Below are 23,826 nucleotides of genomic sequence, written 5' to 3' on the forward strand. Positions count from 1 at the left end.
TTTGGCTGTATGGGATACTATGTTTGGTGTGGTTAGGATGGGCGCTTTGGAAATGTAGAACATTATTTGTGGCTGTTATTTTTCTATGGACATTTGTCTTAATTAACCCCTCTCTGATCTCTACTTTTACATCCAGAAATTCCAATTCTCTGTCACTAAAGACTGACGTAAACTTCATGTTCTCATCGTTATTTTCATTCAAAAACATAACAAATTCATTAAAAATCTGCTCCCCACCATCCCACACAATGAAAATATCGTCAGCAAACCTCAAATATAGACGTATATGTTTAAGGTATGGGTTTTGGGGTCCGGTGACATGTCTCTCCTCGAACGCTGCAAGAAACAGGTTCGCAAAGACACATGCCACCGGAGTACCCATCGCAGTGCCAACCCTTTGGCTGTACCACTTGTCCAGAAACTTGAACACATTGTGCGACAGGACAAAGTCTAAACCGTCCAACACGAATGAAATGAAGTCGTGATCTTTGTCAGTGTTCACCAGAATACGATGAATTGCCTCTAGACCCTTTTGTTGAGGGATTCTTGTGTAGAGATTGACAATGTCTATCGATGCCAATGCAAAGGTCGGTTGCCAATGAAAATCTTTCAAAGCCAAAAGGAAATCACCAGAATCTTTTACAAAAGTGGGGATTTTTAAAAGTAAGGGTTTCAATAGCCAGTCCAAAAATTGGGACAGAGGTTCTGTCACCGAGTTTTTTCCCGAGATTATTGGACGTCCCGGTGGTTTTTCTGCATTTTTATGAACTTTTGGGATACTGTACCAGTGCGGAAAATGTGGAAATTCTGGCAATAATTTTTCTGCTCTCCTTTTAGTTATTGTCCCTTTCTCCACATATTTTCGTAATAAAGTTCTTAATTTTTCTTTAATATTATTGGTTGGATTCCCTTCTAAAATTAAATACGTGCCAGAATCATTTAGCTGTGAGAGTGCCTCCTCAATATTATAGGATTTGTCCATAATGACTAAATTACCTCCTTTATCAGCTTTTCTAATTATGACATCATCCCATTTTTGTATCTGTCTAAGAGCTCTTTCTTCTTGGGCTGGTAGATTTTTAGGGGGTTGTCTATATAATACCGCCTCTATATCCTTGATGACCAGATCTTGGAACAGATCTATGGTGTTGCCAGGTGAGATCGGAGGCATCCAACTGGAATTAATACCCCCTAAAAATGGGTCATTAGATAGTTTCATCAGGAACCTGATGCCCCTCAATTACTTCCCCATTGTCATTGCACAGACTTACTAATAACGCGGTCATTTCTAAGTCCTTTTGGTCCATAATGGGATAAGCCATGAACCCCAAGGGTCCAACCGTGGCTGGAGTGTCTGTGGTGACAGGCACTGCAATACTCTCATTGCTTTTACAATAATGTTTATAAAGATGCAACTTTCTAATACATTTAAATACCGTATTTTCCGGCGTATAAGGCGACTTTTTAACCCCTCAAAATCTTCTTAAAAGTCGGGGGTCGTCTTATATGCCGGGTACAGACAAATGTGCATATGGTCGGTGGGGGGGAGTGGTCCCGATGACGAAGAGGGGGGCGTCTCACAGGAAAGTGTGAGTGGAGTATCCCCCTATTACCTCATTGCGGCAGCGTGGGGGTCTCTGTGCTGGGGAGCGGCGGCTCCTCATTGCGGCAGCATAGGGTTTCTGTGCTGGGAGCGGCAGCTCCTCTTTGTGCCGTGGGGGCTCTGTGCTGTGGGGCGGTGCATCTTCTTGCAGCGTCGGGGCTCCTCCGGCATCTCCTCAAGGCCCGGAGGCACCGGCAGCTCGTCTCGGGAGACGAGATTTGAATCTGAGCATGCGCCGCCCCCAGCGGCCATTTTCCCGGAGGCCACCGCATCGCAGCAATGGAGCTGCCGGTGCCTCCGGGCTTTGAGGAGATGCCGGAGGAGCCCCGACGCTGCAAGAAGATGCACCGCCCCACAGCACCCACGGCACGAAGAGGAGCTGCCGCTCCCAGCACAGAAACACTATGTTACCGCAATGAGGAGCCGCCGCTCCCCAGCACAGAGACCTCCACGCTGCCGCAATGAGGTAATAGGGGGCTACTCCACTCACACTTTCCTGTGAGACGCCCCCTCTCTTCGTCATCGGGACCACTCCCCACCCCAAAAGGCACATTAGTCACCGGCCCTATAAGACGACATACGGCATATAAGAAGACCCCCGACTTTTAAGAAGATTTCATATTTTAACTGGAAAAGTTGGGGGGTCGTCTTATACGCCCAGTCGTCTTATATGCCGGAAAATACGGTAGGTCGATTTTGAATTCACATAAGTCAAATACCTCAGGTAAACAAAAGTTCACCCCACGTGAGAGGACCTTCACTTGGTCCGTTGTTAATACTTTTTTCGACAAGTTGATAATTTGTAATGAATTGTCGATTTGATTGACCTCGTTTTGTACAGCTACCGCCTCCAAGACACTTGTTTGCGTTTTTTTTTTTTTTTTAGGGCGCTTTTTTCTCCCTCCCCGTCGGATTTTTTTCCCCCTAAAGGGATTGAGGACATTGAATTTGTTGAAGTTGAGAACATTAAATTTGTTGAAGTTGAGGCAGCTTCCTCACTAACCTCTTCGGTTGCACTTGAATCCGAATCCGTAATCCACCCATCTCGAGGGGATTTTTGTTTTTTTCCAAATCTCCTAGGCCGGTTTCTAGAAAAAAAATTTTTGGGGTTATTTTTGTTCCACGTGAAAATTTGACCAGTCTCGAAGTCGCGTTTATCTCTGAGAAATTTCTTTTTTCTTTTCTTTGGTCTCCATTTGTACTATAACTAGTTTTTTCTCTAATTTTTTTCCAAAGATCCTATAATTGTCTTCACTGATGCGGGAGGATAATTCATGTTTAGATTTGTCCAGTTGTTCGCATACCATACTATAATCCTTTTCATTTTGTGTTATTACTAATTGTAGCAGATTTTGGGAGCATTGAAGATGAATCTGCTCCCACGCCTTTTGAAATCTGGGATCATCCTTGAACTGTGAAATTTCTTTAAACACTCTCAAACCTCTTGGCACTCGGTTGCACTCTGCATAGGATTTTAATGACTTTATAGTCCAATAAAGGCGAATTTCTCTTTCTGCCAGTGTGTGAATTTTAAATTCCAAATTCTTAGTGCTGATCAATTCCAATTCATCTTTGTAATTACAGTCCGTAAAAAACTCCACCGCTCCCTCTCTACCTGCCATTAAGCCACTTGAAACATCTCCATCCTCAGCCAGATCCACTGTTCCTTCAATTTCCATGGTGGAATATGAATTAATCACAGCTCTCGCTTCGTGCTCAGGTGCAATGAAAACAAGTCTACTGCCTATTCCACATACAAAAGAGAAAATGACCGGCACTGAACAAGCTGTCACTGATTAAAACAACTGCGAGTGTGATCGAGGGGTTTGAGAGTGTTAGAAAGTTGCATCTTTATAAACATTATTGTAAAAGCAATGAGAGTATTGCAGTGCCTGTCACCACAGACACTCCAGCCACGGTTGGACCCTTGGGGTTCATGGCTTATCCCATTATGGACCAAAAGGACTTAGAAATGACCGCGTTATTAGCAAGTCTGTGCAATGACAATGGGGAACTAATTGAGGGGCATCAGGTTCCTGATGAAACTCTATCTAATGACCCATTTTTAGGGGGTGTTAATTCCAGTTGGATGCCTCCGATCTCACCTGGCAACACCATAGATCTGTTCCAAGATCTGGTCATCAAGGATATAGAGGCGGTATTATATAGACAACCCCCTAAAAATCTACCAGCCCAAGAAGAAAGCGCTCTTAGAGAGATACAAAAATGGGATGATGTCATAATTAGAAAAGCTGATAAAGGAGGTAATTTAGTCATTATGGACAAATCCTATTATATTGAGGAGGCACTCTCACAGCTAAATGATTCTGGCACATATTTAATTTTAGAAGGGAATCCAACCAATAATATTAAAGAAAAATTAAGAACTCTATTACGAAAATATGTGGAGAAAGGGACAATAACTAAAAGGAGAGCAGAAAAATTATTGCCAGAATTTCCACATTTTCCGCACTGGTACAGTATCCCAAAAGTTCATAAAAATGCGGAAAAACCACCGGGACGTCCAATAATCTCGGGAAAAAACTCGGTGACAGAACCTCTGTCCCAATTTTTGGACTGGCTATTGAAACCCTTACTTTTAAAAATCCCCTCTTTTGTAAAAGATTCTGGTGATTTCCTTTTGGCTTTGAAAGATTTTCATTGGCAACTGACCTTTGCATTGGCATCGATAGACATTGTCAATCTCTACACAAGAATCCCTCAACAAAAGGGTCTAGAGGCAATTCATCGTATTGTGGTGAACACGGACAAAGATCACGACTTCATTTCATTCGTGTTGGACAGTTTAGACTTTGTCCTGTCGCACAATGTGTTCAAGTTTCTGGACAAGTGGTACAGCCAAAGGGTTGGCACTGCGATGGGTACTCCGGAGGCATGTGTCTATGCGAACCTGTTTCTTGCAGCGTTCGAGGAGAGACATGTCACCGGACCCCAGAACCCATACCTTAAACAGATACGTCTAAATTTGAGGTTTGCTGACGATATTTTCATTGTGTGGGATGGTGGGGAGCAGATATTTAATGAATTTGTTATGTTTTTGAACGAAAATAACGATGAGAACATGAAGTTTACGTCAGTCTTTAGTGACAGAGAATTGGAATTTCTGGATGTAAAAGTAGAGATCAGAGAGGGGTTAATTAAGACAAGTGTCCATAGAAAAATAACAGCCACAAATAATGTTCTACATTTCCAAAGCGCCCATCCTAACCACACCAAACATAGTATCCCACACAGCCAAATGGTAAGGCTGAGAAAAATCAATAATTGTGACGAAAGTTATAAAAATCAAGTGCAGGAATTAAAAACACGCTTTAAAAACAGAGGGTATCCAGAACACATACTGCAACAGGCAGAATTAAGGGTGGCCAATTTATCTCAAATTGATCTTTTAAAAAAGGGCAGTAAAAGAAAATATAAAGGGAAAAGTAGGATTGAAAACCGTAATGAAAATCGCAGGTTCACTTTTACGTTCAAACATAGCCCACTTGACAATGACATTCATGCCGCAATACGAAGAAATTGGCACGTCCTTCAAAAAGATACAGATTTCAGAAATTTATCAGCATCTGCCCCCGTTTGCGTATAAACGGTCAGTGAATATAGGGGACTTAGTAGTAAAAAAATCGACTCTCAAATACTAATAATAATTGGATTATAAAAACAATGCCACAAGGCAACTTTAAGTGTGGCAGTTGCAGTATGTGTGATCTACATAAAACTGACAATCCTCTAAAAGTTGGCACAATAGAGCACACTGTAAAAGATTTCATAACATGCAAAAGTAAATTTATAGTGTATGCAATTTTTTGCCCATGTAATCGGTTTTACATTGGTAAGACAATAAGACCCTTGATGGTCCGGTTTCGCGAACACTTTAATTCAGTCTTAACTGGGAAGGGGCGCGTGCGCCTTGTGAAACATATGCAAGATGTACATGGCGGCGATCCCAGCATGTTAAGTTTTGCCAGCTTGGAAATGGTCAAATTTCCACAGCAAGGCGGCAATCACAATAGATTACTATTACAACGCGAAGCCAGATGGATTCTTAAATCAAACGCACAAGGACCGTGGGGTCTTAACGATAAACTGGACATGGCAATTTTCATCTAATCTGTCGCTAATATACAGTCTGTAGTAGGAGATAAGTTGTTTTTAAATTGTGTATACTTATATTTGTTTAATGTGGTGAGTCTAATCCTATAAAAGGAAATGACATCACCTGCACAACTCACATGGACCCGTAGAAGCGCCTTTGCGCGAAACGGCCGTCGTCTGTCTCGTCTCTTCACCCTCCCGCTCCCCTCCACACTCCTGCCTATGCCGCGCCACGTCCGTAATGGCTTGTCATGCTAAATAAAGGACACTCATTTATTGAAGACTTCAGGCGAGTGCTGCATGTTTTCTCTTTATGCATTTGGTATATATATATAGAGAGAGAGAGAGAGAGATATGCATGCATGCATGCATGCATATATTATATATGTGTGTGTATATATATGTATATATATATATATGTGTGTGTGTGTATATATATATATATATATATATATATATATATATATATATATATATAATATATACACACTGTATATAGGGAGAGAGAAAAAAATATACGGTATATACAAAATATATTTTGTAGTTGAGGGGCTTTACTGCTTATTTGTTTGTCTGTTAGCAGTGGCAGTTTGCTAAACAAAGCAGAAGAGGGAGAATGGAACATACTGACACTGTATGGCACTGCCCCTGTATGTTGACGTGTGCGCCCTCGTATCCCCTTTTGTGTACAACGGCCGCTCACTACAATCATGATCACAGAGCAGCTTGTGGCTGCTACACACATTGTGCGTGTTCTCATTTCCATCTTCTGTCAGTATTGACTGATATCTGCTTTGTGATCCTTTGTAGTCCAGTGATTGGCAACTACACAAAGGCGGGATGAGACCTCAGTCCTCTGCACAATCTGAAACTGTGCAGCAATGTCAGTATTTGCGGGGTTAGGGATTTGGTTTAGGCAGCGCTCCAAAACAAATACTTTCAGTCATCACAAGGAAGGTCTAAATAGTTCATTTTTAGTTTTGGGGGTGAAAAACTCCCTTTCACAATTTCATAAAAGCCTGGCTTGAAGCTTTTTTTTTTTAATATTTGGAGGATGTTTGTAGAGCAATTGGTCTTTCATGCAATATGATGTAATGTGATTTTTATTTCAGAAACTGCTTACGGTATTTTTTACCACCCAATTTTCCTATAACCAAGAGTGAACTAAGTACAATGAATGCTGAGGATCTTATAGCTTTTCCTCTGGTGAGTGATTATAAATTAACCATAATACAAAACTGGTAACATTGTTCTTTTGTTCTCGTGTACAACGTCACCCATTTTTTTTCTTCGATAATGAAGTTTGGAGAGTCTCAATCTTCCCATCTGCTTTTTTTTTTTTTCTTTTTAAATATACTCCGACTCCTAGCTATTCCTTTGCTGAAGTACATTGAACCTTTTTTACATGCTCACAAGTCAAGCTAGGATCCCAGTCTGTACAGCTGGATCTGTTTCTGTGTAGACTGAATGTCACTCAGTATTTAATGCAACATTTGTGTATTGTATATATGTGTTGCGGAAGCGTCGTCCCATGTTTCTCTTGTGCTGTGAACCAGGTATGCAGGGCACTCTGGCCAGAGGCGTCCCTGAACCTGCGAGGAGCGTTGTGGCGTGACGTCACTGCACAGAGGTACAGAGTTCCGAAGCGGCCATTCTCTGTGCGGTGACAACACATATCTGGTTCACAGCTCAAGGGACATGCACACGGAAGGACTCTCCCTCAACTTAGAGAAAATTAATAGTACAATTTGTTGTGTAATTTCTCTGGAGTACAGCAATACACCATATATGGAGGAATACTACTGTTTGGGTGCATGGCAGGGCTCAGAAGGGAAGGGGAACCATTTGACTTTTGGAGCGCAAAACTGGCTGGAATAGATAGGGTACAACATCATGTCGCGTTTGCAGAGCCCCTGATGTGCCTAAACAGTGAACCCCATTTTTAAACCTTCACCCCTCAAGGAACTTATGTAGAGGTGTGTTGAGTATGTTGAATCCACAGGTGTCACAGAATTTTATAACATCGAACTGTGAAAATTAAAAAATACTTGTTTATGACAAAAATGTTGCATTAGCCACAAATATTTTATTTTCAGAAGGGTAACAGGCGAAAATGGACCATACAATTTGTTGTGCAGTTTTTCCCTGAGTATACTGATACCCCATATGTGGTGGAAAACTACTGTTTGGGTACAGAGCTTTCAAGGGAAGGAGCACCAATTGAATTCTGGAGCACAATTTTGGCTGGAATAGATTGCGGATGCCATGTCACATTTGAAGTGCCCCTGACATGCCAAAACAGCAGAAACCCAACAAGTGACCCATTTTGGAAACTACGCCTCTTGAGGAATTCATCTAGTGGTTTAGTGAGCATTTTTAACCCTCTGTAAATTCCCAGAATTGTATAAAATTTGCTGAGTCAATGGAAAATTACCCCTTTTGAAAATTGAAAAAAAAAAATGTTAATAGCAGAAATTGAATGGTAGAATTTGTTAAATTTCTCCTGAGTACCCCATATGTCAGAGGTGTCAAACTGCATTCCTCGAGGGCCGCCAACAGGTCATGTTTTCAGGATTTCCTTGTATTGCACAGGTGATAATTTAATCACCTGCACAGATTGATTCCAGCACCTTGTGGAATGCTAAGGAAATCCTGAAAACATGACCTGTTGGCGGCCCTCGAGGAATGCAGTTTGACACCTCTGCCATATGTGGTTGAAAACTACTTTGAGGTGCAGTGCAAAGCTCAGAAGGAAAGATTTTATTATTCTATTGTAGATTTTGCTGGAATGGTTTGAGGGTGCCATGTCACATTGGCAGAGCCCCTGAGGTGGCAGAAGAGCAGAACCCTACCCTCCCCAATAAGTAACTCCATTTTACAAACTACACCTCTCAATGAATTAATCTAGGGGTGCAGTGATCGTATTGACACCAAAGGTGTCACAGAATTTTCTACAATGACGAAAGAATAATTACATTTTTGCCACAAAAATTATGCTTTAGAACCAGATTTTACATTTTCACATTTGCAAAAAATAGGCAAAAATGGTACCCAAATTTGTCATACAATTTTTGCTGAACGTGACAATTTCCATATCTGACTAGACAGTACTGCTTAGCCACACGGCAAGGCTTGGAAGGGAAGGAGCGCCACTCGCCTCTTAGAGAACAAATTATCATAGAATAGTTTGTGAATTTCATATACAGAGCTCTGAAGTGCTAGAAAAGCAGAATACCCCCATCCCTCCTCAAGGACCCCATTTTGGAAATTAGATCCCTCTGGGAATTTATCTACAGGTGCAGTGATGATTTTTACTCCGTGGATGTTTGCCAGAAACAAGCAGCAGTGAATGTTGCTGGGTGAATTGCAAATCTGCCACTGTAGTGCCTGCACATTCTGCTTGTGCCTCTGGAGACATGACTGTGTAAACTTAAGCAGGCTCTCTTCACTACAGAAATGCCAAACTTGTGGACGCTAAATGTTTAGGCACACTGGGGCTCAGAAGGGAGAGGGGAGCATTTGGATTTCAGATCGCAGAATTCACTGGATTTCTTTTTGGGGGGCAATGAGCTATAGCGCTTTTCCAGAGCCTTTGTGCTACCAGTAACTGAAGTCCCCTAACATAGCAAAGGGAAAAGAAAACTTCGGTCTCCAAAATCTACCTAAGACCGTTCTTGCCTGGAGATCAGTGGCTGACTACCCCATGTGTAGGCATTTGAAGAATGTTTTTACTGGGTCAAAACGCGTCCGGCCTATGGAGGGTCCCTATGATGTTGTTTTTTATCGGTGAAGATGTTTAAATAAAATAATTTTTTACTGAAAAAGGATTCCTGTGCCGGAAATCTTCTATTTCTATTTGCACTGAAGTCCCCTATATTTCCAGTGACACATGACAGACCTGAATGGGGACTTGCTTTTTTTTTTTTTTTTTGTGGATTGAGTTGAAGCTTTTAGTGGGAACATTTTACATAACATTTGGGATCACATTTATCGGCGCTCTATGCTGAGCACTTACATCGGGGTTTCCATTTAAATCTGAGTGATGTGATTTGGATGAAACCCCCGAGGGATCCATTCACTATAATGAGGCAGGAGTTACTCTGGACTCTGTATGGCCTCTGAGCAGCATTGCCTTTCTTTTCAGAGTTGCATATAACTCTGACTGACAGCACTTTTATGCTCGCCTAAAAACACGGACCCCGCCGGATCACAGGTCAGACTGCGTCCACAGTGCCTCAATCTGCCTTATTATAGGGAATCTTCTGCCGGGGGTTCATTTATTTCAGAGATTTACGCAGAAATTCCAGTGAAAGCGCTCAGCACAGAGTGCAGGATGAATGTGCGTCGAACCTTACTGTGTTCTTTGGGAGGCAGAATGAACAAAACAGCAGGTGAAGAATTTGTTTTATTAATTTTTTTTTTACACCATTCCTCGTGCGGTGTAAGTGATTAGACAACTTTTATTCTTCAGTTTGGTGCAATTACAGCGATGCCAGATTTATATCCTTTTTTCTCTATCGCTTCATTCGGGGATTCAGGAACCATGGGTGTATGCTACTGCCACTAGGAGGCTGACACTATGCACAAAAAAGTTAGCTCCTCCTCTACAGTGTACACCCCACCGACTGGCACTAGGTTACGCTACATTCACACTTGTGTACTGGGGCTTTGCAGACGGCTGTGTACTTCCTCCCTGAAGCTCCGCCCACATTCACACTTCCATTTAGGTCCGCCTACTGCCTACTTCTGCACAGGAATTCCTGTGCTCCATAGACACCCAGGACGCCTACCACCATGTCCCTATTTTCCCAGGACATCAGAGATTTCTGCGTTTTTTGGTGCAGCAGGACCATTTTCAATTTGTCGCCCTGCTATTCGGGCTTGCAACCGCTCCGTCTTTTTCTCAGGCCCAGGAAAGTCTGGCCATCTTTCTGACACCCTGTCTCATTTCAGATGGCCAGTCAACAGGGCAAAGTCTTGCCTTGTTCTGACTCAGCGCCTCATTTTCCTAGGCATGCTGTTCAACACCCACCAGACAAGGGTTTTTCTTCCCAAAGAGGAGAATAATCCTGAAGCAGGGAGTTCGCTCTCTACAGGGCCCTCGGCTTCCATCTTTCTGCTCAGCCATGACGGTACTGGGAAGGATGATGGCGGCGTCAGAAGCAATTCCTTTTGTGCAATTCCATTGAAGACCACTTCAGCAGGCCATCCTATCTCAGTGGAACAGATCTGTTCTCTCTTGATCGCCTAATTCGGCTCTCTCCCCGAGTTAAACAATCTCTCAATTGGTGGCTGTCATTCCCTCTCATCTTCCTGGGTCAGTCCTTTCTTCCCATTCACTGGCAGGTGGTGACGAAAGATGCCAGTCTTCATGGCTGGGGTGCGGTCTTTCGCCACCTGACAGTCCAGGGATGTTGGTAGGTGGAAGAATCTTCTCTGCCGATCAACATCCTCGAGATAAAAGCCATTCTTCTGTCTCTCCGTCACTGGGAAAGGCTTCTCAGGGGTCTGCCTATCCGAGTTCAAATGGACAATGACACTGCGGTGGCATATGTCAATCACTAAGGAGGGACTCGGAGCCCTTTGGTGATGGCCGAAGCATCCAAGATTCTCCTCTGGGCAGAGGCGACGGTTCCGGCAATATCTGCCATGCATATTCCCGGCGTGGACAAGTGGGCCGCTGACTTTCTCAGCCGCAAGGGTCTCGCGGCGAGAGTGGTCACTGCATCAGGAAATCTTTCATCAGATTTGCCGTTGATGGGGAGCTCTGGATGTGGACCTTATGGCATCCTGACTGAACAGGAAGGTTCCATGGTTTGTTTCCAGGTCCCACGATCCTCTCGCTGTGGGCGCCGATTCTCTGGTGATTCCATGGTCACAGTTTGCTCTTCCCTACCTGTTCTCTCCCCTCCCCCTTCTTAAGCTGTTGAAGAAGATCATGGCAGAAGGGGTCTCGTTCATTCTGATAGCACCGAATTGGCCCAGAAGGTCTTGGTTCGCAGAGATTGTCAATCTTCTCGTGGACAACCCCTGGAGGCTCCCAGACAGACCGGATCTACTTTCCAAAGGACCGAACTGCCACCAGAATTCTCGGTCGCTCAATTTAATGGCATGGCATGGCTGTTGAAAACACGGTTCTGAGAGGGTCCGGGTTTTCAGACCGGGTGATTCACACCATGATCCAGGCTAGGAAGCCATCGTCTTCCAGGGTCTATTATCAGACTTGGAAAGCCTATTTCAGCTGGTATGAGTCTAATCCTATCCCGCCTATGTCCTTTTCTCTCTTCCTTTTTGGTGTTTTTTCAGGCGGGTCTTGATGCTGGGCTGGTTCTTAGTTCGCTAAAGGCCCAGGTGTCAGTGCTTTCTATTTTTCAGAAAAATGTATCCTCCCGTTCTTAGGTCATGACTTTTCTTCAAGGGGTAGCGCATGTGGCTCCCCCGTACTGGACACCCGTGAACCCCTGGGACCTCAATTTAGTTCTGGAGGCCCTGAGGAGCTCTCCCTTTGAACCTCTCTGAGAGGTCTCTCTGTCCTTTTTTGTCTTGGGAGGAGGCCTTTCTTGTGGCCATCACCTCCATTTGACTTGTCTCGGAAATGGCGGCTCTTTCCTGTCGCCCTCCTTTCTTGGTTCTTCTTCAGGACAAAGTGGTTTTGTGGCCTCTACCTTCTTTCCTTCCCAAGGTGGTGTCCGCCTTTCACCTAAATGGTCCTCCCTTCCTTTTGTCCTGCTCCCACTCATCCTCCGAAGCGTTCTTTGACCAGGTTACACATGGTCAGGGCGGTGCCATCTATCTGGCAAGGACCACCCCTTTAGGAAGACTGATTCTCTTTTCATCATTCCAGAAAGTGCGCAAAGAGGCTTGCCAGCCTCCAAGACTACGATTGCCCACTGGATCAGAACTGCAGTTTTGGAGGCTTACCGGGTCAAGAGCAGAGTGCCTCCCCCTGGGATTAAGGCTCTCTACTCGGGCAGTGGGCAGTACAACATAGGGCATCTGCCCTGCAATTTTGCAAGGCGGCAACCTGGTCTTCCATTCACGTTCGCCAAATTTTATAGGAGCCATACCTACGCTTCAGTGGACTCCCGCCGAGATAGAAGGATCTTGCAGCCGGCAGTGGTGAGTTCTCCAACCTGAACGGAGTTTCTACGGTTTCCCTCCTCAGGGACTGCTTTAGGACGTCCCATGGTTCCTGTGTCCCCCAATGAAGCGATAGAGAAAACAGGATTTTTGGTTGCTTACCGTTTATCGGAGCCTTCATTGGGGGACACAACACCCTCCCATGTTTATCAGTTCTTTTTCTGTGTTATATTGTTATACACTGCTCAAAAAAATAAAGGGAACACTTAAACAACAGAATATAACTCCAAGTAAATCAAACTTCTGTGAAATCAAACTGTCCACTTAGGAAGCAACACTGTTTGACAATCAATTTCACATGTTGTTGTGCAAATGGAATAGACAACAGATGGAAATTATTGGCAATAATCAAGACACACTCAAGTGAAGGAGTGGTTCTGCAGGTGGAGACCACAGACCACATCTCAGTACCAATGCTTTCTGGCTGATGTTTTGGTCACTTTTGAATGTTGGTTGTGCTTTCACACTCGTGGTAACATGAGACGGACTCTATAACTCACACAAGTGGCTCATGTAGTGCAGGTCATCCAGGATGGCACATCAATGTGAGCTGTGGCAAGAAGGTTTGCTGTGTCTGTCAGTGCAGTGTCCAGAGGCTGGAGGCGCTACAAAAGACAGGCCAGTACACCAGGAGACGTGAAGGGGGCCGTAGGAGGGCAACAACCCAGCAGCAGGACCGCTACCTTTGTGCAAGGAGGAACAGGATGAGCACTGCCAGAGCCCTGCAAAATGACCTCCAGCAGGCCACAAATGTGCATGTGCCTGCACAAACTGTTAGCAACTGACTCCATGAGGATGTTCTCAGTGCCTGTCGTCCACAGATGGGGGTTGTGCTCACAGCCCAACACCTTACTTGGCATTTGCCACAGAACACCAGGATTGGCAAATTCGCCACTGGCGCCCTGTGCTCTTCACAGATGAAAGCAGGTTCAAAGTGAGCACATGTGACAGACGTGACAGAGTCTGGAGACACCATGGAGAGCAATCTGCTGCCTGCAACATCATTCAGCATGATCGGTGTGGCAGTGGGTCATTAATGGTGTGGTGTGGAATTTCTTTGGAGGGCCGCACAGCCCTTCATGTGCTCGCCAGAGGTAGCCTGACTGCCATTAGGTACTAAGATGAGATCCTCAGCACCTTGTGAGATCATATGCTGGTGCAGTTGGCCCTGGGTTCCTCCTAACGCAGGACAATGCCAGACCTCATGTGGCTGGAGTGTCAGCAGTTGCTGCCATAATGTGAGGGCTTATTTTTATTGGTACCATTTTTGGGCACGCGATATTTTTTGATCGATTTCTATTCTGATTTTAGGGACTCAGAATGAACAAAAATCAGAAATTGATGCACTTTTTATTTTTTGGGGGGTGGGTTATGCTATACACAGTGTGGTAAAATTGATAAGGCAGCTTTATTCTTTGGGTCAGTACGATCACAGGAATACAACATTTGAGATATATATATATATATTTTACTTTGCATCGCTGCATTCTGAGAATTATAGCTTTTTCTATTTTGTAGCTGATGGAGCTGTACGGCAGCTTGTTTTTTGCAGCACCAGATGAAGTATTCAGAGATACAATTTTTATTTACCTTTTGTCTTTTTATCACGTTTTATTCCACTGTTTGTTCAGTAGTATGATGAAAAGGCATTGGTTTTATTTTTTTACGGTGTTCGTTGAGGGGGTTAATTAGTGGGCAATTTTATAGAGCGGATGATTCTGGACGTTGCCTGATCGGTGATATACTGTGCATGCATTGCAAGACATTAGATCAAGCAGTCTCGCACAGCACAGGGGTGTTAGCTGCTACCTCGAGCAGAAACTTACAGGCCACTGTACCTGGGTGATTGCGCAGCCATCTTTTCAGGTCACCATGGGAACCATCGGCAGAACTTGATCACAATTGCATTGTGCTGATTGGACCAGAAGAGAGCTCCCTCCCTCTGCAACCCGATTGATGTCACTATTAAAAGGTGCATCATAGGGGTTAAATTGGCTCGATCGGCTCTAGCACTGATTGTGGGTGTTGCTGCAGGGTGTCAGCTCTCATATGGCACTGATGCCTGCTTTTGATCGCGCCGGTGCTCTCAGTAAGCATGCGATCGTCATGCCGTACATGTACAGCAGTTTGCGGGAACGCACCTCCCACGACGCCGTACATGTACGGCAGATGTTGCAAATGGGTTCAGGTTCACATGTTGTGACTCAGTCGTGATATTGGATTATTTTCCTAGGACTCGTGAGAAAATCTGATTGAAGTTTTAGGTTACATTTGTGCAGGAAATTGGTAAATTTCTGAAGGGTTAACAAACTCTCAATAACCATTGTAAGAATCTTTGGATAGACAGTCTTTTTTTGTCCTTTCGTTTTGTGCCTAACATTTCCACCACAGTACTTTCTTTCTACAATTTGGTTTAAATATCTATGTAGAAGATTACTCGAAAGAAAAAGCAAACCCCAGTGAGCCCACTAACTTTATTGCTGCACGTTTTTGTGCTACTGGTAATGTTGGCCAGTGCATCCAAAAGGGAATTGCCTGATGCAGTGAGACAACACAGTGCTCTGTGTTTCAGCTGGGAACAGGCAGGCTAAGGCATTCCTCATAGCAAGTCACTGTATTCGGCACCTGCAAAGCTGAATGCAGAACTTGCATAGCATGGGCTGCCGCAGAGGTGGCCTCATTGGAACGCTAATGCGAAATATTCCAAAATACTGTATTTTATATACTTAATCTGCATGAAATTAAAAAATGACAGTTGTATTTTACACAGTTCACTTTTTTGTTTCCAGAAAGAATATTTTAAGCAATATGAAGTGGGCCTGCAGAACTTGTGCAACTCGTATCAGAGCCGTGCGGACCTCCGTGCAAAAACCTCTGAAGAGATGCAGCGCAATGCAGAAAAAAAGAGCAAAGAAGCTGAAGAGAAGCTACAAAAACTAAGAACCAACATTGTGTCCCTGTTACAGAAAGTTCAAGAGGTGAAACCAGAAGTTTTGGGTTTTTCGAAAAACTACTTTGAGCTCAGTGATTACGGAGTCCTAGGGATATTGAACACTTGCTACCAGATTGTCACATATTACAGGTGTTGGTTTCAAAGTAGTGAAACACCCTGTAATCATCTTAAAGAGTTATTTGCAACATTTAAAAGGTGCCTCCTATACACAGGATGATGATTGGTTCATAGCTGTGGGATCCAACTGCTGTGACCCCATGCAACCCATTCATTGTTTATGGGATTGCTGGAGATGGCCCAAGTATAGCACTCCAATATCTCCAGTAATCCCATAAAAAATAAATAGAGCAGTAATGTGTGCTGTGGGTGATAATTTGTAATGTTGGGAATAACCCTAAAATGCTTACCAAAAGGATTGTTCAATTTAGACAACCTATTTAATGAGACATTTCGGTTAGAAAGGGATTTTTTTTAAAGGAATATTATTGAAGGAAAATCCTTTTTTTTTTTTTTTTAAAGAACTATTGACCTAGATAAACATGGCGTAGATATACAGAAAAAAGACCAGTGGAAAATATGAAGAAGAAAAAGTATAGACTCTGCAGGCACAGTCAAAACAAGAAAAATCTAGGTATTTACCTCATAGTTTATAGCCTAAGCCAATCAGTTTTATCTGTTTCTGGGAAAGCTAGATGACCAAATACAGATGGATGTACACTCTCTCAATGTATGGGTTTGTATAAGTTGAAGTAATAGCCAACAATGTCCTCTTTTCACCTCCCCCTGTATTACGATATATAGCTAAAATGGTAAACTTTTATGAAGCCTGGTCTTCCCACAGGAATACCAACATGGCATCCAAGGGGATTTTTAGCAAGCCCTTAGCTGCCATGGCAACCAGCCGGTACTCCAGAGTCACATCATGGCTTAAAGGGCAAAGGGTCAATAAAATGGTGTTCTACCAAGATCACACGCCTTAAGTGCTGCTGTCCGAGACTGTAACCGGCATTTAAGGGGTTAACAGCAGCAATGGGAGTTTAGTTTCATTTGCTGCTGTTAGAAGCAGATGACTGTGGAACACAGCTGGCATCTGCTGGGTATGGTGCACGTTCAACTCTTGTGCCAGCTTAATACACCTGGATGTACATTAAATGGGAATTAGAATGATTGATATTTTTAGAATACCTTTTTGATTATCATCAAGACCACAATTTTTTTCTGTGTAGTTTATGGGGCTGTCCGTTGTAGTATCTGCTGTGACTTTAAGGCCGGTTTCACACGTCCAGATAATTCTGGTACCGGAGAAATCGGTACCGGAGTTATTTGTGTCCGTGTGCTCACATCAGTGTGGCACACGTGCGGCAGCAGTGTGCCACCTGAGGACCACACGGACCGTGCAGGAGAGACAGCGCTACAGTAAACGTTGTCCCCTGCTTGTGGTGCTGAAGCCGGCATTCATCCCTTCTGTCCTGCTCGGCTGAAAGCAGTGCTTGCAGGAGAGAAGGGATGAAAGATCAAGTTTTTTTTGTTTAAAATAAAGTTTGGGGGTCATCTCCCGCCTCCGATCCCCCGTGCGCCCGCCCGCTTGCAGAGAAATACCCAGCTCCCGCGATGTCTCCACTCAGCGCCGGCAGCTTGTCCTGTGTGAGCGGTCACGTGGTACCGCTCATTACAGTGATGAATATGCGCATATTCATCACTGTAATGAGCGGTACCACGTGACCGCTCACACAGGACAGGCTACCGGCGCTGAGAGGAGACATCGCAGGAACTGGGTGAGTATTTCTCTGCAAGCGGGCGGGCGCACGGGGGATGGGAGGTGACCCCCAAACTTTATTTTAAACGAAAAAAAAAAAACTACTTGATTTTTCATCTCTTCTCTCCTGCAGGGGAGAAGAGATGAATGCCGCCTTCAGCACCACACGCAGGGGGGACAGCGCTTGCTGTAGCGCTGTCTCTCCTACCGCGGTACGTGCACACGGAGGAGAGTGCACACTGTTCTCCGTGTGCACGTGTGCGGGGCGCTTTGCGGACCGTGCTGCCGGAGATAAGCTGACATGTCACACGGTCCGTGAAAACACGGAGACATGGGCATAGACCCATTCATTTGAATGGGTCTACGTGTGTCAGTGTCTCCGGTACGTGAGAAAACTGTCAGTACACGTACCGGAGATACTGACGTGTGAAAGAGGCCTAAAAGTACACAGGACTGCATCCCTTCAGTGTTTCCTTCAGCGTACAGCTGTCCTGAAACATGAATAGGATGGCTGCAATTTGAATTACGGTATATCACTGGTGCCATATATCTCACATTCTCCTAGAACTCCTTTTCTAGAGTACCACCGATCACCAGACTGGGGCTCTCTCCTTTTTTTTGTTTTTTCTGCCTGTTTGACAGCTACAAAACATGTAGGAATTGCCGAACAGCTGCGAGACATGCAGCCACGGCGAACATGGCATGCTTGATCATCACTACTGTGGCAGTGAACTGCACACTTTTATCAATAACTTACTTAGAAAAATCTCAGAGAAACAGCCCCAGACTGGTGATTTTTCTAGAGCAAAACCAAGGAAATGAGCCAGAGCGAAAAATGGTATACTTGCAATGTGTATGAGCACGTTCACACTTTGGCCATTTCACAGACAAAACCCAAGGCAAAAAGCAAAATGAGTATATACCATATAGTAAGTAAATAGTAATAGTACATGTAAATAACAGTGTATGTGCTCATTTTGGTTTTTTTCTTGGGTTTTGTTGATCATTTTTCTATGTAAATAATTGACAAGTGTGCAAATCACTCCCCAATATCCCCAACTTTCTAGCAAAAGTCATGACCCAACTTCCAGGTTGTGGGATTCCGACATGCATAGAGGGATCCCATTATCGTATGCAAATCTGCTCCTGGGCTGGTGGGAGGAGACAATAGTCTTCGGTGATACTACACCATGTCTCGATGACAAAGTAGTCTTGTGGCTACGATACATCGATGACATTCTGGTCATTTGGAGGGGTAGCCCCTCAGACTTTGGCTCATTCGTGGATGGCCTAAATTCCAACAGTATAGGCCTCAGATTTACATATGAAGTGAATACAACTAAACTGTCCTTCCTGGACATCTGCATTGAAAGGGCTTCTAATGGGGCAATATCCACTAGAACGCATAGGAAAGTACATCTACAAACTCACTCTTGAGATGGGAGAGCAGTCACCCTGCCCCACTCAAGAGGGGCATTCCGAAAGGACAGTACCTCCGGATGCGCAGAAATTGCTCACAAATTGAGACCTTCCAAGAACAAGCCAATGATTTACAAATGAGGTTCTTGGAAAGGGGATATCCACAGAAAATCCTCAATAGAGCTTACAAGGAATCAATTGAAAAGGATAGGAGGGAATTGCTCACTCCAAAAATGAGAGACGTAGCTGAAACCAAAGTCCGTTTCATTACAAAATACTCTAATGGGGCAAATGACATCAGAACCATTCTCCAACGTCATTGGCCAGTATTGGGTATGGATAATGATATCAAAGAGTTTCTCCCACCAACACCCCAATTCACATATAGGAGGGGGGAGGTCTCTGGGTGATCGACTGGTTCACAGTCATTTTCAATCGACCCCAGAGACCAATTTTTTGACCAACCAGACCGTAGGCTGCTTCAGATGTGGAAAAGGTGTAAGGCTTGCGACTCTATCCTCCCTAGCAGGTCCTTCTGCGGGAATGTGAGTGGTACCACGTACTCCATTCGACATTTCATAAACTGCTGCACCAAGGGTGTGATCTATAAGGCCACTTGTGAGTGCGGGATGGAGTACGTTGGGAAAACCAAAAGGGAATTCCGCAGAAGGATATGCGAACATGTTTGTGACATTGTGAAGAAGAGGGACACCCCAGTGGTTAACCACATGAATACATATCATAGTGGTGATCACAAAAAAATTAAATTTGTCGGGATCGACAAAATTGTACCATCACCTAGGGGGGGTGATTGGGATAAGCGAATACTACAAAAAGAGTGTAGATGGATCTTTAATCTCAGAACCACACAACCACACGGCCTTAAAGAACAACTATCATATGGGTGTTTCTTGTAATATATTTGGAGCACCCATACACACATGTTAGCTTTATTTTGTTCATGTTTCATACCTCTCCTCCATCCTGTTTTTTCCCCTCTTTCTTTGCAAGTTTATGGTTGAATAGGGACAGTAGAGGGAGAGCCGCCGTTGAGTGGGGGCGCCATAATGCGCAGGATCCATAGGGTGCCAACCCCCGCGATAGGTAGGACACCAGCTATGCAGCATCACAGTGCAGACAAGATCATTAGTTTGTGATAGGTCAAGCACTCCCCCTTATGCATTATTTGTTAATTGTCATCTACACTTCACGACTTGGCTAGTCACATTGCAGTACATGGCCCTCATATCATTCTCTTCGCACCATCCTCCCCTCCTCCCTCTTTTTAGTGTAGGGATGTATAGGGATGGATAGTTAGGGATAGCCTTCGTTGAGTGGGGGCGCCATCTGCGCAGGTCCTAAGGGTGCCAACCTCCGCGTAGGTAGGAGCTCAGCAGTGCAGATCATCTATAGGGCATGCAGGCTTTGGAGGGATCCGTGGTGTCCCGTACGATGAATTAATGCTTGCCTTATTATTTTTCAATATATTTGCATTTTTCTGCATTCCTTACCGCTCATTTTTTCATTTTTTCTATTGTCAGCTAATCCTTTTTGTTTCTTACACTCCTCTCTGGCCTCATACCCCGTTAACCATGTTGGTATTATATGTACCGGAGTAAAAATCCGGACCATAATTGATGGATAGACGGAGCAACATTTTACAAGCTTAATTTAGGTCGGCTCCGTCTTCTATGGTTGCTTTATTGTTCTATGGATGGATAAATTTGCACATTGAAAGCAACCGTATAGGTAATATTCCTCCTGGACTACATTCTTTGGAGGATTGTTCCCGCATTAATTGAGTCCTCACATTATATAAATATTCTGGGGTTCCTGTAAAGCTAATTATTTATAGAAAGAAATGTTTTGCGTTCCATCGCACGGACCTGGTATGTTCCGTGCCTTGGGCATGCGCAGATCCATCACTGAATTGACCGGAACTGAGGACACAAGGACCGGAAGTGTGGTGCACGCCGAGAATGATGAGCGGCGTCTTTGCGGTCCGGTTTTCACATACATAAGGGGACACAAGCGGGCGCCAGGTAATGCAGCCTCGCAGGTATCCCTGTCACTCCCCTGATGAGTCCTGGATAGGACGAAACGCGTCGGGAGACGCTATCTCATATGAATGGGGCCGAAATCTTTCTCATATAAAAGCAAATGGGTGAGACCGTACCATGCTATTTAAGCAAATGGACGTTATAGCTTAAACGGTTATATTTGATTACACATGTCATATGTTGATTGGAGCAGAATATTACTGCAATACACTTGGGAGCCCCCGTTTATGGGAAGAGCATCTATATTATATTCCCTACAATATGTGTATGTGTTTTTGATTGGCTCCATCATGACTGTGTTTTCACGGCCTCCGTGCTGCTGAATGTATAAATCTACTCCATAGCTTTTTATGCATTATTAGTCTGAACAGTGGTAGGATCCACTATGAACTATTGCATGTGGGCATTTTTTCATATGTGCAGATGAGATAATTGTGAATGCATGATCTTTTTCAGTAGACACAACGCATACATCCAATGTTTATTTAATTTCAGTTTTGTATGCTAGAATACTGACGCACATCATTAGGAGTAAGGATTAACATATGTGCTGGGTCTATTGGTATTTACGGACCAACACAAATTGTTAACTATTCCCTACGTACCCCTTTGTGTCTATAAGAGTGAACGCAAGTCTCTCTCTTTTTTAGCCCCCTATGTTTGTTATATCACATGGTGACGATATCACGTTAGTTTGTCTATTTTTAAGCGTATTTATTAAAAGTTAAATTTTAGTCCAATTGCTATATCACATTCTAATATTTGGATAAATATCCTGCTACATTCATACAGGGATCCCATTATCCTCTGCGGTCCCTCTCGCAGTGAAAGCCTGAGATCTTTTTCTTTGCACTAATCCAGTGTTGCTGCAACATTTACAAAGCGGTGAATGAACAGCCACCACTCAATGTATGTTGTCATCATTTAGTAAATGATGCGGCAGTGGTGGGTTACTGTAAAGTGCAGGATCCTTAAATTGAGGTCTGACTTTGTTAGAAAGTTGACTCCCTTTGGGATACATGAGCGAGTGCTCTGCACACTTTTGTCAGTCATATATAGTAAAAAAAAAAAAAATAACCCAGTCTGGAACTGCCCTTTTTTTTTCTTTTTTTTTTTTTTTAAATAAAGAGAAAGGTTCTCCTTAAAACACTGCTTCAGTGTTTTTTTTTTCCATTCTATTGTTAAAGTGGTGCTTCTAATTTAAGGTCTTGACCCCACTCTCATACTTGCCTGCGTCCGTCTTCTCCTTCTGTTGCCACCATTTCAGTCGGTCTCCAGCCAGTCTGAAGTTGTGGTCACAAGGGATCGGAGGGGAGGCAATGACAAAAGGTGAAAACGTTGTAGGGTGAGTAGAAGACTGGGGTCAGGGGACCTAGATAAACATGGTGTAGATATACAGGAAAAAGAAGCACTACTCCAGCACTGAAAAAAAAACAAAAAAAAAAAACTCTGAAGTGGTGCTTTAAGTCACTGCAGTGTTTGTGAGGTACAAGTCAATCTGCTTGCATCATGAAGATGTAGTACAAAACTGATGGACCCTAATGAATATTCAACAGCAGCCATCTTAATTGAAGCCCATTCACATGTCAGAATACCACATGTATGCTGAACAAACGTTCAATCTGCAAAAAATTATTTGTCTTATTTCAAAGGTCATCTTGTAAAATTATTTCTTTCTTTCTAGGATATTGATATAAATACAGACGACGAGTTGGACGCTTATATTGAGGATCTCATTGCCAGAGGAGACTGAACTATTCAACACGTTTTATTTTCTGATGGACAGGAGGAGATATTTCTTCAATGGATTTCCTAAGAAATGTTGCTAGTTAATGTTTTCTTGTAAAATGTTTTCATGGTTTTTACTTCACAGGCATGTGCTTTTTTGGAAGTTTTAAACATTGTAATTCTTGAACTCATGTCTTTGTTTATAAATATTTATTTTTTATTGAAAATCATAATACTAGTGTCTGTTTTGTTTATATACCTATAGTTAGGTCCATATATATTTGGACAGACATTTTTCTAATTTTGGTTATAGACATTACCACAATGAATTTTAAACAAAACAATTCAGATACAGTTGAAGTTCAGACTTTCATTTGAGGGTATCCACATTAAAATTGGATGAAGGGTTTAGGAGTTTCAGCTCCTTAACATGTGCCTCCCAGTTTTTAAAGGGACCAAAAGTATTTGGACAGATTCAATAATTTTAAATAAAATGTTCATTTGTAGTACTTGGTTGAAAACCCTTTGATGGCAATGACTGCCTGAAGTCTTGAACTCATGGACATCACCAGACGCTGTGATTCCTCCTCTATGATGCTCTGCCAGGCCTTCACTGCGGTGGTTTTCAGTTGCTGTTTGTTTGTGGGCCTTATTGTCTGAAGTTTAGTCTTTAACAAGTGAAATGCATGCTCAATTGGGTTGAGATCAGGTGACTGACTTGGCCATTCAAGAATATTCCACTTCTTTGCTTTAATAAACTCCTGGGTTGCCTTGGCTTTATGTTTTGGGTCATTGTCCATCTTTAGTATGAAACGACGACCAATCAGTTTGGCTGCATTTGGCTGGATCTGAGCACACAGTATGGCTCTGAATACCTCAGAATTCATTCGGGTGCTTCTGTCCTGTGTCACATCATCAATAAACACTAGTGACCCAGTGCCACTGGTAGCCATGCATGCCCAAGCCATCACACTGCCTCCGCCGTGTTTACAGATGATGTATGCTTTGGATCATGAGCTGTGTCACGCCTTCGCCATACTTTTCTCTTTCC

General features: G+C 43.5%; 1 protein-coding gene across 5 annotated transcripts in view; it reads left to right on the forward strand.

Moving 5' to 3' along the window:
• Nucleotides 1-23,006, forward strand: part of MORC2 (MORC family CW-type zinc finger 2) — a 209,842-nt gene extending 186,836 nt beyond the window's left edge. For 4 of the 5 annotated variants that reach the window (XM_077297486.1, XM_077297506.1, XM_077297493.1 and 1 more), the window contains exons 25-27: nucleotides 6,832-6,925; nucleotides 15,649-15,837; nucleotides 22,732-23,006. In XM_077297486.1, the coding sequence (XP_077153601.1) occupies nucleotides 6,832-6,925; nucleotides 15,649-15,837; nucleotides 22,732-22,800 (352 nt within the window). In that variant the 3' untranslated portion in view covers nucleotides 22,801-23,006. Of the gene's footprint in view, nucleotides 1-6,831; nucleotides 6,926-15,648; nucleotides 15,838-16,331; nucleotides 16,444-22,731 lie in introns of all 5 variants that reach the window. The other variant, XR_013223992.1, reaches the window with a different exon arrangement.
• Nucleotides 23,007-23,826: the final 820 nt, after the last annotated feature.

The sequence above is a fragment of the Ranitomeya variabilis genome, chromosome 1, assembly GCF_051348905.1.
Source record: "Ranitomeya variabilis isolate aRanVar5 chromosome 1, aRanVar5.hap1, whole genome shotgun sequence".
NCBI lineage: Eukaryota > Metazoa > Chordata > Amphibia > Anura > Dendrobatidae > Ranitomeya > Ranitomeya variabilis.